The sequence below is a fragment of the Vigna umbellata genome, chromosome 4 (assembly GCF_029865625.1).
Source record: "Vigna umbellata cultivar VRB3 chromosome 4, Vumbellata_1.0, whole genome shotgun sequence".
Classification (NCBI taxonomy): domain Eukaryota; kingdom Viridiplantae; phylum Streptophyta; class Magnoliopsida; order Fabales; family Fabaceae; genus Vigna; species Vigna umbellata.
The window spans coordinates 55016332-55034006 of NC_142168.1; the positions used below are offsets into that span (position 1 = coordinate 55016332).

Here is a 17675-nt window from a genome sequence, read left to right on the forward strand (position 1 = left end):
TTCAACTTCTTGTTTCCCCATGAATTTTTATATTAAGATTATTTTTATGATTGTCAAATATTGTATTCTTCTATGACCATTTATAGTAATGTTTTATTATTGTTAATTGTTTATAATTATCTTGTATGAATTCTATTATGGATGTTTATTGTGATGATTTTATTGAATGAGTTTGTTGGCTGAAATTAATCTTGTTGGAAGGTTTGGAATAAGGGTTCTATAATAGCTTGTATATGGGTATTAAATATATATACAGTGTTTGAGGTTGTTGTGAGAGGAAGTAAAATTAGGCATTTTAAGATTTAGAGCATAAGAAAACAAGGTAGATAAATTAAATAAATAAATTGTTAATTATTGAAGGCCTCCCTTTGTTGGTAGGATAGAGGAACCTTAAAAACCTGAGTTGGCACATCCCTGATCATAGAGCAGCCCTGGCCTGGTCCAGTCAGTTGTGACTAGTCATATGTGCTGGCGTCGAAGGTGAGTTTGATGCGTTCAGACATCTGGGTCCTCTCCGGTGACCAATTGGGGTAAAGAAAAATCTCTACTAGGATGAAAATAAAATAAAACAAGTTGATTGTAGATGCATAATATTATCATGGTAAAAATTTCATATATATTTTATTTATCATTACATTGAGCCCAGACTTTAATATGTAGTTCCTAAGATATGTTGATGTATTTTGGTTGATCCATGATCTTTGTTTGGTGAAAATATGTTGAGTTATACTCGTTATGGGCAAAATGAGTTTATAATATGAAGCATGATATCTGTCAATGTGTTTAATTTATCGATACCAAAACGGGTTATTATGAATTCATGATTAAAGAATGAACATGATTGAGTTAGGTGGATAAGAGGGTATGAATTGTTGGTTTTTATGAAATGTTGGAGTGGATATGAGAAATCATTACTTATGAAATGATGTTTACTACCGGGAGTAGTATGTTCGAGTTATACCATGAGAGTTTGGTATGAGCAAAGTAACACCTGAGATTTATGGAAGCAGGCAGAGAGGGGTCTGACCATAAGGCTTCAGAAAGTAAGACATAGTATGTAAGTGAGGCTTAAGGAAGCAGGCAGAGAGCGGTCTGACCATAAGGCTTCATGAGTAAGCATGGTACACTTGTAAGATTTATGGAAATGAGAAAGATGATTTTGATAATGATGAATTAATGACATCGGAATAATGATATTTTATCAATTGCAGAAATACCTGATTTTAATATTTTTGTTACAAGTTTAATGATTTTATGATATGGTTGGCTTACCCTTATTTGTTTGTACTATGATCATATAACTCATGTTATATGTGATTAGATAATGTTGCAGATGCGGTTGAAAAAGCTTAGAGATGAGAGAGATGCGGGGAAGAACTTTCAGGGATTTTTGTAAAAAGAATAAATTTGTATTGGGAAGATTATGTTGTGTAAAATTTATAAGTTGAAATTTCAATGGTGAAGACTATATTGTTTAAAGTTTGTAAGTTTGGTATTGTACTTTGGAGTAATTGAAATAAAGTTTGATTGTTTATATGAGATATCAAATTAATTTAGTCTCTACTATCAGTAATACCCTTTAAAATATTCGGGTGTTACAGGTGTGGTTTCCACCCTTGATTAAAATTCCCCTGACGGTATTGATTGGCCATGAAGTTTACATCCTCTAATGCTTCTACTGGAAAAGCGCATTGACCATTGATATGGTCACCTCCACATAATTCACACAACTGTGATTGAACCTGTGCAACAGTCTTTAACTCTTTTGGTAGTTGTGCAAGTGTTTTCGTAAGAGTCTCCAGTTGTTGAGTTAGTATCTTATTTTGTGCTAGCAAGGCATCATGGGTTTGTAACTGTAGAACTCCTTTTTGTTGTATAGGAGCTCCTCTTTCACTGTTGAATTCATTGTCACTAGTAGCCATATTGTCAATGATTTCTGTAAGACCCTCGTAAACTCAAAATTTTACCAAGTTGTAGTGAAAAATAGAATGCTGTCAAAATTGACATGGTTTACTATTTTATGTATAACTTTTTATAAAATCAATATTTTGAGTTGATTCTTTTTCCATTGGAAAGTAGACTCAAAGAGCTTCGATTCGAGTACTCATACGCCTAATTCCGACTTCGGGAAGGGGTTCAACCGAACTGTCAAAGTTGTGACAGATGTGCTGTCTGGATGGATGGCGCCCGACGCCGTTTTCTGTGTGGCGCCCGGCGCGAGAGTTGTCTGTTTTCGCGTTTTGGATCAAAAACACGTGGGACTTACGTGGAAAGTTGGGGAATATGCTCCAGACCCATAATGTTGGTCCCTTGGGTCCGAGAGGAGCATGGGCAGATCTCTTTTGCATTGTTTAAGTGGTTCTTTGTGGATCAAGGGGACCATGATGTCTCTTGGGCAGATCTACAAGTGTGGGAAGGGAGGAAATGGGTTCTGGACTTGTGTGAGTGAAGTCCTTGCTGCAGAATCCGTGAGAGAGTTTTCTAGAGGTCTTTGGGGCAAGGTGCTGCCCAGATTCGTAGTGAAGGATTCAAGGTGTTCCAAGGAGGTCTTCAAGAGGTAAGGGGAGCTAACTTTAATTTGGAAAAATGCATATGTATTGTTTGATGAAAGTCCTGCGAAATGTGATGAGTTTTAATGGATTGAACGATGGGAGTTATAATGAGAATTTGTTCTAATGTGTTTGTATATATAGATATGAAGTTTTTGATGAATTGGTTCTTGAAATGGGATGAAGAACATGGTGGTTTTCCCTTAGCTTTTTCCAAATCCGAAAATCATACTTCTTGAACAAATGATTAGTTTGAATGGGATGGATGTGAATGTTTGTTGTGAGATCTTGGATTAGAAATGTCCTATTCTTAGACGATGGTTGTTGAGTATGTTTTGATGGTAAAAAGATGAATCAAATGAGTTTTTGCTATAACTTGGATATATGAAATTTGTATAAATTGGATGAAATGTGTTAAGCATATGGAGATGATGTTAGATTGATCCTTGATCTTTGGTTTTCTGTTTGAATCTATGGATTTGTTATTATCAATATGATAAGGTGAGATAATCAAATGATGGATTGAGAATTCTGAATATGAAAGAAGCTTGAAGGTAAAGTTGCAAGGGGAGTTAAATTTAATCTATGAATTCTGCATAAGTTGTATGATGACATAATTGTGCAAGGTGATGAATATATGTGAATTAGATGATGGAAACTCGTTCTAGCATGTTGGTATATGCGTAAATGAAGTTTTTGATAGATTTGGGTGTGAATTGGGGTGGTAAACAAGGAATTTTTAACTCACTTTTCATGGAATACGAAAATTGTGTGTTTTGCTTAGTTAATGAATTTTTGGTTGGATGAATTGATGGAAGTATGAGATGACTATTGGAAGACAACAAAAATGTTGGATCTGTGATGAACGTAAGTTTATTGATCTTTGAGGATTGATTATCATGAATATGAGAAGAGTCATGGTTGAGAGTGAAAGGAAATCAAGTGTCTTATGGTCAATTTGGGCTATTTTAGAGGAAGTGAGGTAGGGATTTTGAGTAAATGAGGGCTGCAGTGTTCCTGGACTGTTTGGGCAGTCTAGACAAGTCCATTGTGACTTGTTAGAAACATAAAAGTGGTCTAAAACATGTTCCAAGTAGTAAAATCAAATTTGGGTCCCTAAGTTGTTGAAGTTAGTGTTTTGGAGCTGGAAGTGAACTTTAATCACTTAAGAATGGTGGTAGAGATGCTTAGAATCATTTGGATAAGTTTAATTAAGTCTAAAACGAGAATTAAGAGTTTAAGAAGTTGAGAAAAGTGGTTAAAGATGATCAAGGGAAGTTCTGCTACTATTCTGCAGAATTCTGCAGAATTCTGCAGAATGCGAAAACTGACCGTTCGTCCTCGTCGGATTTGGACGATCGGTCATGCCATGTGCTTTGTGCGTTTGGTCAAATGTTGGTTTGGTTAACGTTCGTTCTTGCTAGTAGCGTTCGGTCATAAATCATGCTTTGGTTTAGGCATTTAGCGTTCGTCCTTGTCTGGAGAGCGTTCGTTTTAGGGGATGATATTAATAGCGATCGGTCTTCATAGGGTGTGATTGTTGAGCGCTCGTTCAAACGGGGTTGAATTCAATATGGTGTTCGGTTTTGAGCGTTCGGCAGAGTCTATGATCTCACAGTGTTCGTCCGTGAAGAGCTAGCATTAACAGCGTTCGTCCCAATAGTGCTCGACTAAGAGTAACAACGCTCGTCCCAATAGTGCTCGACTAGGAGTAACAGCGTTCGTCCAAACAGTGTCCGTCCAATGGTTTATGACGTTCGTCCAAATAATTAACTCGCACCTGCACTTTGCAGAATGTGTTTTCGATAGTTTTGGGGGTTCTGGATGTCCGTTTTGGACGTTCTCTAAGTCGTTTTGGAGGTTCTTGACCCTTCCGGAACTGTTGGTGATGGTTTCAAAGCTGTTTGAGTTACCTAAATATGAGTATTAAGAGGATATAAAGAAAATGTGTTATGTGTACCTTGTCTTGAGTTGTTTGATATATCTATTTGATATGAGAATGTTGGGTGATCTGTTTGGTTGGTTAAGTACTGTTGAAATCATAGTTGTATATGATTAAATTATGAGTTTCATGTTAAATGAAGAACTTGAATTGTTTACCATTTGGTATTGTGATGATGATATGATATGTGCGTTATGGTATGGTTGGATTGGTATTGTGAGGATTATTGGATATGTGTATTTTTGGCTGCTTGGTGTCATTAAATGAGTGGTGGATAGTAAGCGTTGTGGTTGCTGGCCCGGGGAAGCTCTATAGAGTGATGGGAAGTAACCCTATACACGGGTGACGTGTATAACCGCCCGGGGAATCTCTTACATTTATGTAAGAGTGATGGGGGTGACGTGGGGTACTAGTCCGGTGAAGCTCATTACAAATTTGATTGGCGTTGTGCTTGCGGGCCCGGGGAATCTCTTTAGGTGAGTGATGGGGGGGTATACTTGCACTTGTCCGGGGAAGCTCTTGTTCAGAGTGATGGAGGGTGACATTGTGTACTTGCCCGGGGAATCTCCCTATAGAGTGATGGGAAGCAGCACTACACATTAAGGTAATGTGTAACGGCCCGGGGAAGCTCTGAAAAGAGTGATGGGAGTGACGCTAGTACATATTGGTGTATGTATTTTGATTCGTCTGTAATATTGGTGGATGTAGTCTGATTTATTTTGTAATGCATATTGGTGTATGCATTTTAAATTGATATTTTGATACATATTGGTATATGCATACGGTTGGAGCATAATTCGTACTTGGGTATATAGTTTGATCTGGTTAAGGTGTGGATGATAGCATGTTATTATGAGTATGTTTATGATGTATAAGAATTGTATTTTTGTTAGCTCACCCTTGCTTGTTTGTGCATGTGAATGCGATGATCGTATAATGTGTGATGTTATACGGGAGCAGATGTTATTACAGATGTGATGGCTGATGCTTCTGAACATGCATAAAGGATGAAAGAGAGATGGGATAGAGGACTTGGGAATGTATTTTAATATTTTATTCGATCCTGACTATTTGAACAATTTTATTTTCGGAATAATCGGTTTGTAATAAATAACGTACTATTTATCCGTTGAGGTTGAATATTAAAAATTTGAATTTTTACTTACGTGTTTTACGGAAAAAAAAAAAAAAAAAAAAAAATTAGTCGGCGTAACACCAAATATCGGGGTGTTACAATTTCTATAGCTTCCTCTGGAGTTTTCCATTTGATATTTCCTCCTGTTGAGGCGTCAAGCATCATCTTGGTTTGTGAACCAAGACCTCCAAGGAAGGTTAGGACTACTTGCACATCATCAAAGCCATGCGTGGGTGTCTTCCTTAATAAACTTTTATACCTGTCCCATGCATGCCCCAGTGATTCCTTCATGCCTTGCCTGGATGATGAAATCTCTTGCTTCCCTTTATTTACTTTTGATTGTGGAAAGTATTTGTTTAGGAACTTGGTCACCACTGCTTCTCACTCTGTAAAGCTTTCTTCTGGAAAAGAATTTAACCAAAGCTTAGTGTTGCCTCCTAATGAGAACGGAAACAAGCTAAGTTTGATTGCTTCGTCCGGCACCCCATTTATTTTCACCGTGTTGCAAATCTCATTAAAAGTTGTGAGGTGCTCATATGGGCTTTCGTGAGACAACCCATTGAATTGATTACTCTTCACCAGTTGAATTAATGCTGGCTTAACCTCCATGTTGACTGCATTGACCCTTGGTCTTGCTATGTTGTTAAAGTGTTGAGGTCCAGCTATATTTGTGTAATCTGCAAGAGTTCTTCTGGTATTATTATTCTCCATATTTTCAGTGCTATGTTCAGAACCTTGTGGTGATGGTTGTAACAGAGTTTTCGGAGGAGCAAAAAGTTCTCTAGATGTACGGATTCTTCTCCTCCGTCTACTCTCGTCTAAACCTTCAAGAAGAGGTTCTGCAATTTTCTTGCTCCTAGTTCAGATTGTTTCCTGCATACTGATGACAAATTTATGAACACCGAAAAACGGCGCCACAAACTTGTTTAACAATCGGCAAGTGTGACCGAATCGTATCAAGTAATAAAACAAGGTAAGACCAAGTATCGTTTTCCCAAAGGACTCACGGCCTAGTTTAGCTATGTGATTTGTTGATTATTTAAGACTTAAGAACAAATTGATTATAGGTTTTAACGCAAAAGACAATATCAAAACATGTATGCATGAATTTGATCAATGATAAAGAACAAAACAAACACTTCAATGAATTATATGAATGAGTATGTTGTTGGGGTTATCAATTTCATCTTATCCACTCTCATATATTTTCAATAATTCATCATTCTTATCATCAATGCTAATGCCACTCTCTAAATTACCTTGCAAGAAGGCCTATCCCTAATTACGAGTTCATACAATTCCTAGCATTCCTGGTAATTAGTTCTTAAAGTTCAGGAGCTTAAAGGCAACCAATATGCTATTGGGAGAAATTCCCCGGATCTAGACTTCCCCGTACGTTCCCGTATCGACAAAATCAATAATCATGGCAATGAATGAGTTAAACAAAGCAAGCAATAAGCAAAGAGGAAAAACCCTAGCTAAAGATGAAAGAAAGCATATATCTTAATATAAGACATTAAATCACAAATTCCATATATGAGAGTTTCACAAGACTACATTGATTCCCCAACAACAATACAAGGTTTAGTTCACCATATTCATGGTGAAACTAGATGAACAATAATGAAAGAATGAAAGATAGAACCCTAGAAAGAGGAGGAGGTAGCCTGAGCGTCCAAGATCTTCCTTCAAGGGGTGGAAAAGAGAGTGTTTGCTTCGTCTCTGCCAAAGATACAAACCCTAAGATATCTTGGTCTTTAAATAGGACATAAAAATAATAGAAAACAGGTCCAGGTCCAAACAGATCATAAAATCGCAAAAAACTGGCCCAAAACTCGTCTGGTTGACTTTTTCCGTATTCTGGTTGATTGGTTGACTTTTCTGGTTTCTGGTTGACTTTTCAGCATTTCAATCATTCGCTACTTCAATTCTTCTTTCAAATCATTCAATTAGCCTACAAAATCAAGGGAATCTTGCACAAAACCATTAAATTCACTTTTAACTCTCTTATTCACAAAACTAAAGCAAAAATATCACTACAAGAAAAAAGTGTATTACATACAGCAAAAATCCGTATATAAGACCCAAAATCCGTATATATTTTGTGTTTATATACGGATTATATACGGACAAAAATCCGTATATAATACCATCGTAGCTAAGTTTACATACGGATTTATCCGTATATAACTTATATACGGAAATTATATACGGATTTTTCCGTATATAAGTTATATACGGAAATATCCGTATATAAATTATATACGGAAATTATATACGGATTTATCCGTACATAAATTATATACGGAAAAATCCGTATATAATTTCCGTATATAAGTTATATACGGATATTTCCGTATATAACTTATATACGGATAAATCCGTATATAACTTATATACGGAAATTATATGCGGATTTTTTCGTATATAATGGTTTAACGAGAGCTAAATAAATTCTCTGTATATAGCAGTTCTCCATGCACAATATACAAGCAGACCTGGACATTGTAGTGAACATTCAGCATTGTTACAAGCAAACCTGGACATTATACATTGCACATTGACATATAAATTTAATAAGGTTTTCAGATACACTTATTAATCCACAAAGAAAACATTGTATATGAATACATAAATATTGTATAATGTAAATATAACTGCAACATTTGGAGTTCATAAACAGATTGTAGTTGTGGTTCTAAATAAGTTCAACAGTAATGGAAATAAGTTCTATAAAATTCCTAATAATGCATGTAATCATCATTTCCATCTTCTGGTTGTTCATGTGGTGGTTGCTGGTGTGGTGGTTGCTGTTCTGGAGGTTGCTGTTCTGGTTGGACTATATTGGGTATGTCATTTTGAACTTGAGGATTTTGAAGGTTTAAAAATTGTTGTGCAGCCGCGGCTGCTGAAGGCGGAAGGAACGGCAGGAGGACGCCAATAAAGCCTTCAAACTTTTGAAGCTGCTGACCATATTGTTGTAACTGCGATTTCAGGTTAAGAATTTCTTCTGAATTTTGAGGTTGAGCAGTAGAAGATGCCTGTGTCTGTTGGATGTAACTATCAACACAGTCATCTTGAGAAGTGACATTTCCAATGCCGTATATGCGTCCCTTGTATTTTCCACCAGATTTTTTAGTGAAATATTCCTTCCATTCCTCTGCATAGAAGTCATATACAATTAATTAATCACCAATAGATTCAGTGTGCTTAGCTGTTAAGTTACGTATAACACAAGACCATGTGACATATAGGCCTTTTGCTAGAGTTTGTCTTTGATTTTTTTAAGAAAATAAAAACCAAATTTTGTATAAGTTAAAAATAAAAATTGAAAAAGCTGGTGAAAACTTCATCATAAGTAATGTTCAATGAACAGAACACTTTAACAAACCAGGAAAGAAAGTGACAGAGGAAAAAACAAAGTGAGAGAGGAAAAAAAAAGCAGACATCATGGCATAACATATTATAATATAGAAATAGAAAAAACACAAAACTAAGGATAGATATTGTCATAAATGAATTATAAATCTAACTCAATCTATAAAACCCACTTCTAAAACTACTTAAATATTCTAAATTGGTCTTATAGATAAGAGATCCAACATATATATATCCTTAGCAGTGAGAAGGTAGCCATAATAATGAGTAGTAAACATTGAAGTATTTACGTTTTTGCTTGGGAAAAGTACGCACACAATCACAATCACAATCACAGATAGCAGAATACAAATGATGTGGTCGTGGTCTTGCATGGAAACGATTCCCAAGGAGAATCGAATCAGCCCACTTCCCTTCCTCTTTATTCTTCTTTACAGTTTGCCTCTACTTCCCTTTACCCTTCCCCAAGAGAATGGAGGCCAGATCTTCTTTCTAGGTAAGTAATATATGTTAAGTGGAATAAAGAAAAACACATGGCCCCGCTAGCTTGGAAAAAAGAAGCCTTTCATTTTGGAGAAAGAAGCAACACGTAAGGAAAGCAAATTGTCAAGGAATGCAAAGACCCACTGAATGAGACACATAACACATCAACAGAGGAAATTAATATAATTGAATTTTCCAGAACTTCCATTTCCAAATATTCTGGGCAACAGGAATGTTTATATGGTTGAATTCTAATACATCCAAATAAAGAACATTAAACTAAATTATTCCATTTGTTTAAATTGGGCAGAACTTTTCCCTTCCACGCATCTCAATTTCTTATCAAAATCACAATCCATGCCATCGGTTCCAAGACAAACTTCAAATTCAAAGAGACAAATTTTAAAAAACCAATAACTCTCAGGAAAAACTGCAAACAAAAGATTTCATATTGGAGAGACAAGAACTCACTTGTAACTCCACAGTGATAGCAAGGCCCTTGCTTGCCCATGTCTCAAACTTTTCCTCAAGTAAAGGGGAAAATATGTAGAAAAACTCAGAACACACAGAAAATATGTACAAAGGCAGCAGAAGCCAATACACCCAAAAGAGTTTATGTTTTACTGTCCTTAAAAAAACTCACATAAACATCACAGAACACACAGAATTACAGAAATTGATATCTGGGTGTTGTAGCTAGAAATCTGTACAAGAGAAAAAACCAGTAAAGCTATCTCAGAAATCACAGAGAAAAGAAGAAGGGAAGGTGCAATGGAGAGAGACAGAAAGAGAGAGGAAGGTCTGAGTATGTGACTTCTTGTTGTATTGTACATAATTTGAATAATCTGTTGACGGCCAATCTTCCTACTTTGCAATTAACGGCATGCTTAACAAATTGGAAAGGTGTTTTGGATAATATCAAAAGCAAAAAAGCACATAATGTAGGAGTACTTTAGCAATTAGAGGGGTACATTTAGTAGTTATCTTCAAGATTTTAACTCACCTTCTTTTAGTTTTACACCAAACAAAACCCAAGCAAATAAGAAAAGGTGTGCTACATTCACAAGTCACATAATAATGAAAATCATTATAAAACAATTAAATAAATGTTAGGATTAGAGAGCCAAAATATAATTTAGATTTTTTTTTTCAAACACAATTTATATATTTTAATAGGCTGAATGGGTGGGATCGACTCATTTTTGTTGTCTTAACAGCTGCAAAAATCATTACGTTGTGGAAGCAGAAAACAACCTGAAAATTCTTCAATTAAAGATGTTTGTTACATGTCTATGTTTCATTCCTGAGAATAGTGAGGATGGGAATAAGTATTCTCACTATTGGTAAAAGTTAGGGAAATATATTCTGGGATATCTTTATTACCAGCAAAACCCACCATCATGAAAATGATCTGGTATCTTTTATATTGCCCTAGATATGAAAGTCATTGTCCACAATAACTACTTATTCCCACTGAATTCTTCTAGTTTTCCTTTTATTTTTCAATTTTTAACAAAACTAATTTTAACTTTTATCTTACATGTTAATGGGAACGTCATTCTTGGGTATAATATTACAGAGGATACGATTCCTAAGAGTACAAAATCATATCAGGAAACAAAACTAGCCCCAGATTTTCAGAACTATTAATATAGTTCTATATTAAATGACCCCAATCAGATACAGATTGCCAAAAGAAGAATAGCAACTATCCAATAGAACCCCAGAACAAAACAGAATATGAGCTCTATATTTTACAATTATCATTATAGGCTGGGCATATGACGCTGAAATAGACTATACAAAAGAAATATTGCAACAAATTAGGGAGCATAAGATGAGAATTGTCAATGCAAAAATAAAAGATGAAAGACCACACTTTGAGTTGGAAATTGAAAAGAAATTTGCAGATGAGTGACTGAATAGCTGCATAATGAACTTACTGTTTGACCTCTTTATATGCCTGCATAATTTACTGCCACAACTGCACTGGAACACCTTGATAGGATGATCATGATCATCAAAGTCAATGCCATAATCCTGCAGTAACACAATAGGCTTTACAGTGAAAATTTGATTCCAGGATTAATATTAAATGGTTTTGCATTAAGTGAACTCCAGAAAATGAGAAGACAAGTCAGTACAAGTTACAACCATTCTCAATGGACTTTCAACTACCCAATTAATTTAATAGCCATAAACAACTACCAAATAATTTCTGCAATGAATAAATCAAATTATCTTGACTTTGATAGTCATTGCCACCATCATGCTTCCTAGTTAAAAAGGGAAATTAATATGCATTACAAAGAATTGAAGATGTTTATATTACACTAACAAGCTTGCTCACCCATGTTAACTCCTCAAGTGCTGCTATTGTTCTGGAAGTAAAAAAAGCAAACTGCACATTTTAACACAAAATCATCAGTAAGAAAAATATTCAATAGTCCACCAAGGAAAAAAGAAGCTACTAAAAGATTTAATAACTTCTCACATGGTAGTAATAATGACCAGGATCCTCAACTTCAACTGGGATCTCAACCAAGTTTGCATCAAAACATCTGGAAAAAAGAAGTATAATTACTATAAACTTTTCACAAATCACAATCAAATTGATACAAGAAAAAAAAAACTATAAAACCAACTCAAATTTAGAAACAAAAATATAAATCAAATGAATAATTAAACCAAAATTTTAAAATTATAATCGCACTATTTTTTAAAAATCATTTCATAGTAAAACATATTTTAGCAAAAAATTTACTATCTCGTTTTAGTAAAAAAAAATTATATATATATATATATATATATATATATATATATAAAGTTGCTCTATTTCCTGCTAAAAGCATTTTATTTGTTCTTTTTCTGCCAATATTGAAGGCACCCTTTCTGTCTCCCATGTTCCTTAAAACAAAAACTCAAATTCTATCTTTTTGCATGGTTTCAGTGACTCATCATATAAAGTATCTTAGTTCATTTGATTTTGTCTGCATGATCTCTTTAGCTCAAACTGCCTTCTCTTCTCCTATGTACCTTAACATAAACAGTACTATTATGTCTCCTATAGTGTCTTGACTCAAGCTTGGCAGCAGTTTTTAACACAAACTGGCATTTTCTATCTCGAGAATCAAGACATGTCAAAATTTAAAATTTGGACATTACCCCATTAATTGTGCATGATTTTGCCAATATATTATTTGAGAGTTCTGTGTAAGTTTATCTGGCTTCATGGATCAATTATTTCAGATCACTTACAGCGTTCCATATGCCTTAGTTTCCACACATATTCAGTCATTGGGGCTTGGCCAAGGTGAGCAGGGTTGATAGCTTATTCTTTCTTGTGAGTATATTATTGTATTTTATGGCTACTTATATTAACTGTTAGTATTTCCAGGATTGTCAATGGGGGTCCTAAATCTTGCAATAGTGTTCCCACAAGTATTACTTTTCGAATTATCCCCTATTTCTTGTTTCTTTTGTTGGATGGGGTGAGGTGGGAGGTTGAGATTTCTAACAAAAAAAAAATCAAACCGAGACAATCAACAAAGAGAAATTAAGAAATGTGGTTGAATTATTATAGAGTATTATTATAAAAGTCAGTGAACCTCTATTGCAGAACACATGGTTATAAAGACAGAGGAGCACTACATTACATTACGTTATTCATTTGAACAAACTACAGCTGTCAGTTGTTTACTTTGTGTTTAGCCTTTGGATGTAAAACATGATTGTGCATTGAATTTCCATCACTGAGTGATCGCATTAAATAATCAGAGTGGCACAAGGGATTGCTTGCTAAGTGAGTCGAGTTTGAATCCATAATAGAGCAGTAGTAGCAGAAGCAAGAATCACATTTATAAAAGCTAATTTCCATTACAAGAGAGGAAATTAAAAACACCTTTTTGTGGTTCCTTCGGCCTTCGCAGCACCAAGTTCTACGTCTCAACTTATACCGCAACACAGCAGCCTCAATCGATGCCTCGTCAAAATCCAACTACGTCTTCCCAGACGAACCAAAAATGGGGCAATGAAAATCAAATCAACACAGATTAGGTTTCAATTTTAAAGATTTCTAACCATTACAGATTACCATAAACATGAACGAAAAGAAGAATCACTTACCAGATTTAGGGCTCCAGAGAAGAATGATTTACAGCTGCAAAGAAGAGACGATCCAGAGGGGACGTGACTGAAGGTTTCAGACGAAGGCTCGACACGAGAGCTGACTGAAGGTTGGAGAGGAGAGGTGAATGAATGGTTGATGAAAGATTGATGAAGAGGAGAGTTCGAGAGAGAGAACAAGAGTTCTAGAGTTCGAGAATAGAGTTAGGGTTCGAGAAAGAGGGGAAAACGCTTCTTCAGAGTGTGATATGCAGCTCAGCATCCAATTATTCAGAAAAAAAAAATTTTAAAAAAAATAATTTCCCACATCCGTATATAATATCCGCAGTTAATAACTTCGTTCTAACTACATACGGATACTACGGATTATATACGGATATATCCCTGGATAATTTTCCCGCCACCACACGCAAACTTTATATACGGAATTTATATACGGATTTTTCCGTATATAAATATCCGTATATAATATCCGTATATAAAGCTTTTTCTGGTATCCGTACATAAATTCCGTACATAATACCTCATTTATATACGGATATGAATCCGTATATAATTATCCGTAGGTAATTTCATTATTTCTTGTAGTGTATGAGTTCAAGCTAGTTTCTAAGTCTTAAAGGTTGCTTTTGGTATCAATTTTAAGCATAAAAATAACGGTTTTTCAACCGTTATCACATACACAAGAAAACAAAACCCTAGAAAAATTGGTTAGCACAAAAAGATATAAAAGAAGATATAAGATTAGAGATAAGAAGATAAAATAAAAACAGAAATTAAAATAAAATAAAATAAAAACAGAAAATAAAATAAAATAAAAACAAAAACAGAAATTCAAAATTCAAAATTCAAAATTCAAGTTAAAGATAATCAATAATCACACAAATGAACTAGTTAAACTACGAGTCCCCGGCAACGGCGCCAAAAACTTGATGACAAATTTATGAACACCGAAAAACGGTGCCACAAACTTGTTTAACAATCGGCAAGTGTGACCGAATCGTATCAAGTAATAAAACAAGGTAAGACCAAGTATCGTTTTTCCAAAGGACTCACAACCTAGTTTAGCTATGTGATTTGTTGATTATTTAAGACTTAAGAACAAATTGATTGTAGGTTTCAATGCAAAAGACAATAATTAAATATGTATACATGAATTTGATCAATGGAGAAAAACAGAATACAAACACTTCAATGAATTAGATGGATGAGTATGTTGTTGGGGTTATCAATTTCATCTTATCCACTCTCATATACTTTTAGGAATTCATCATTCTTATCATCAATGCTAATGCTACTCTCTAAATCACCTTGCAAGAAGGTCTATCCTTAATTACGAGTTCATATAATTCCTAACATTCCTAGTAATTAGTTCTTAAAGTGCAGGAGCTTAAAGGCAACCAATATGCTATTGGGAGAAATTCCCCGGATCTAGACTTCCCCGTACGTTCCCGTATCGACAAAATCAATAATCATGACAATGAATGAGTTAAACAAAGCAAGCAATAAGCAAAGAGGAAAAACCCTAGCTAAAGATGAAAGAAAGCATATATCTTAATATAAGACTTTAAAACACAAATTCCATATATGAGAGTTTCACAAGACTACATTGATTCCCCAACAACAATACAAGGTTTAGTTCACCATATTCATGGTGAAACTAGATGAACAATAATGAAAGAATGAAAGATAGAACCCTAGAAAGAGGAGGAGGTAGCCTGAGCATCCAAGATCTTCCTTCAAGGGGTGGAAAAGAGAGTGTTTGCTTCGTCTCTGCCAAAGATACAAACCCTAGGACATCCTAAAGCTTATATACTATTCTAAAATTACAGAAAATTAGGCCCAAGCCCAAAACTAGTGCCGCTCAGCAGTAAACTACCGCTCAGCGGTAAGTGCGTGAGTTGTTTTCTCCCCTCAGGGGCCTTTTCACCCCTCAGCGGAGCCAACGTGACTGCCTAAGTGCCGCTCAGCGGTAAACTGCCGCTGAGCGGCAGATGCGGCTTCTCCTTTTACACTTTTTGATGTCTTTTCTGATTCCATCTCTATCCTTCTTCAGTTCTTTCACCAAATTCACTTTAAAACCTGCATAAAAACACTGAAATCAAGCATAAACCTGTCCAGCTCTCTTATTTCTAAAAATATGACCAAAAGCATGATTTCAAGCTAGTTTCTAAGTGTTAAAGGTTGCTTTTAGTATCAATTTTAAGCATGAAAATAACAGTTTTTCAACTGTTATCAGCGGTGCCAACGGGTACTGAAAAGTGCCGGTCAGCGGTAATTGGCGCTGAGCGGTACTTGCTGATTCTCTTCTTTTGCACTTTTCGTGTCCTTTTCTGTCTCCATCTCTTTCCCTTTTCACTTCTTTCATCAATTTCATCTTCAAACCTAAAAAAACAAGGAAATCAAGCATAAAACCTGTCCAACTATGTTATTTCTAATAATTCAACAAAATCATGAGTTCAAGCTAATTTCTAAGTCATAAAGGTTGTAATTGAAGTCAATTTTAAGTATAAAAATAACAGTTTTTCAACTGTTATCACCTAGACATAGGGATAGGAGGATTGGTTGCCTTTAAGCTTTTGTGCGAATGTAATGCATGAATAATTGCTAGGGAGACAAGACATTGTAAACTAGTGATTAGGAGTAGGCTTTCTTCACCGAGACATTGGGTTTAAGGTAATTTAGAAAGTTGCATTAACATTAATGAAGAAAGATGAATTCTTGAATACATGAGAGTGGATAGGATGAATTGAAAACCCCAACAACATCATCATTCCATAATTTACATCAATCACTTTTGCTTCTTTTGATCCAATTGATCAATACATGCATTCATATTCAATTTTCAGTATTTGCATTTAATCCTATAAGAATTCGTTCACAAGTCTAATTTAATCAACAAAGCACATAACTGTTTAGGTTGTTAGTCCTTTGGGGAACGATATTTGGTCTTACCATTTTATTATTACTTGATACGATTCGGTTACACTTGCCGAGGGTTAACATGTAGTCCTAAATATTGTAATTTGTGTTCAATTTAGTCATTTTTGCAAACATCGTTTAAATCGTTAACGGCCAAATGTCCAACTGTGCAATCAGTGAATGACATGACATTTAATGGCTGACGTGGACACTTTAAGGCATAGTGATGTGGATTTTTTTTTGTTTTTTGGAAGTGATTTTCGGATATTAGGGTTTTTATCCAATTAAAGTCCTTATCGGTGGCTGCGTCAACATCCTCAGCGCCGACTCTCTCTTATTCCTTCACAAGCAGCAAAACTCTTTCGTTTTCCTTCAAGTTTAAGATCGCCATCCATCACAACGCCATGGTCGGAGACACCTTCTCTATGCTATGTTAGGTATGACTCTTGGGGTTCTTTGGTGGTTAGTAAGTAAAGTCCAATAAGATGTTAAACTGTGTTTTTTTTATTTTTCAAATGAGGGGATGCGGCAAGACCATGTTTATGGTGCTGGAGTTGGTTCTTTTTTAGAAGAAAGATTGAGCAAAGCAATGGAAATGTTGGACGAGTACAAACGACTTGCAAAGATATGGAGCAACATGAAAGGGCTTAAAATACCCAAGAAGGGCGAAATGAGACTAGGATTGTAACACAATCTACACCCAGTAAAAATCAAAGTGATCACAGAACCAAAAATTATTAGCCACCTTTTACTTCTACACGCAAATATCAACTTGTTAGTATGCCATCTAGGCTCAACATTCAACAAGCACCTTTTTGCTTCTATGGCGAGTATATTTTGCATTCTTTCTAACCAGAAAAATTTTAACTAAAGAATCTATATATAAATAGAAGTTTCCTGGTTTTCATTTAGGCCAAAGAAAGTTGTAATCTTCCTAAAACCTGTTTGCCTAAAATAAGCATCTTCTATTGGTTCTAATTACTAATTATAATAATCTTACCATGAAATAAAAGAGTGAGTGAGTACGTCAATACATAATTTGTAAATTATAAACGTCACTAAAATTCAAGATAAATAAAAAATGAACTGAATGAAAAAAGAAATACACAGTAAAAAAAGGAGATAACAAAGAACAAATGAG

At 35.1% G+C, this 17675-nt stretch overlaps 1 protein-coding gene across 1 annotated transcript; it reads right to left on the minus strand.

Moving 5' to 3' along the window:
• Positions 1-8194: 8194 nt before the first annotated feature.
• On the minus strand, positions 8195-13583 carry LOC148200635 (uncharacterized). Its single transcript, XM_088113011.1, has 6 exons — positions 13574-13583; positions 13389-13431; positions 11982-12048; positions 11838-11888; positions 11431-11527; positions 8195-8786 (listed from the first exon to the last, which is right to left on the minus strand). Exons 1-6 carry the CDS (start codon positions 13581-13583, stop codon positions 8368-8370), a joined length of 687 nt encoding a protein of 228 aa, XP_087969137.1. The 3' UTR covers positions 8195-8367.
• Between the last annotated feature and the right edge of the window lie 4092 nt (positions 13584-17675).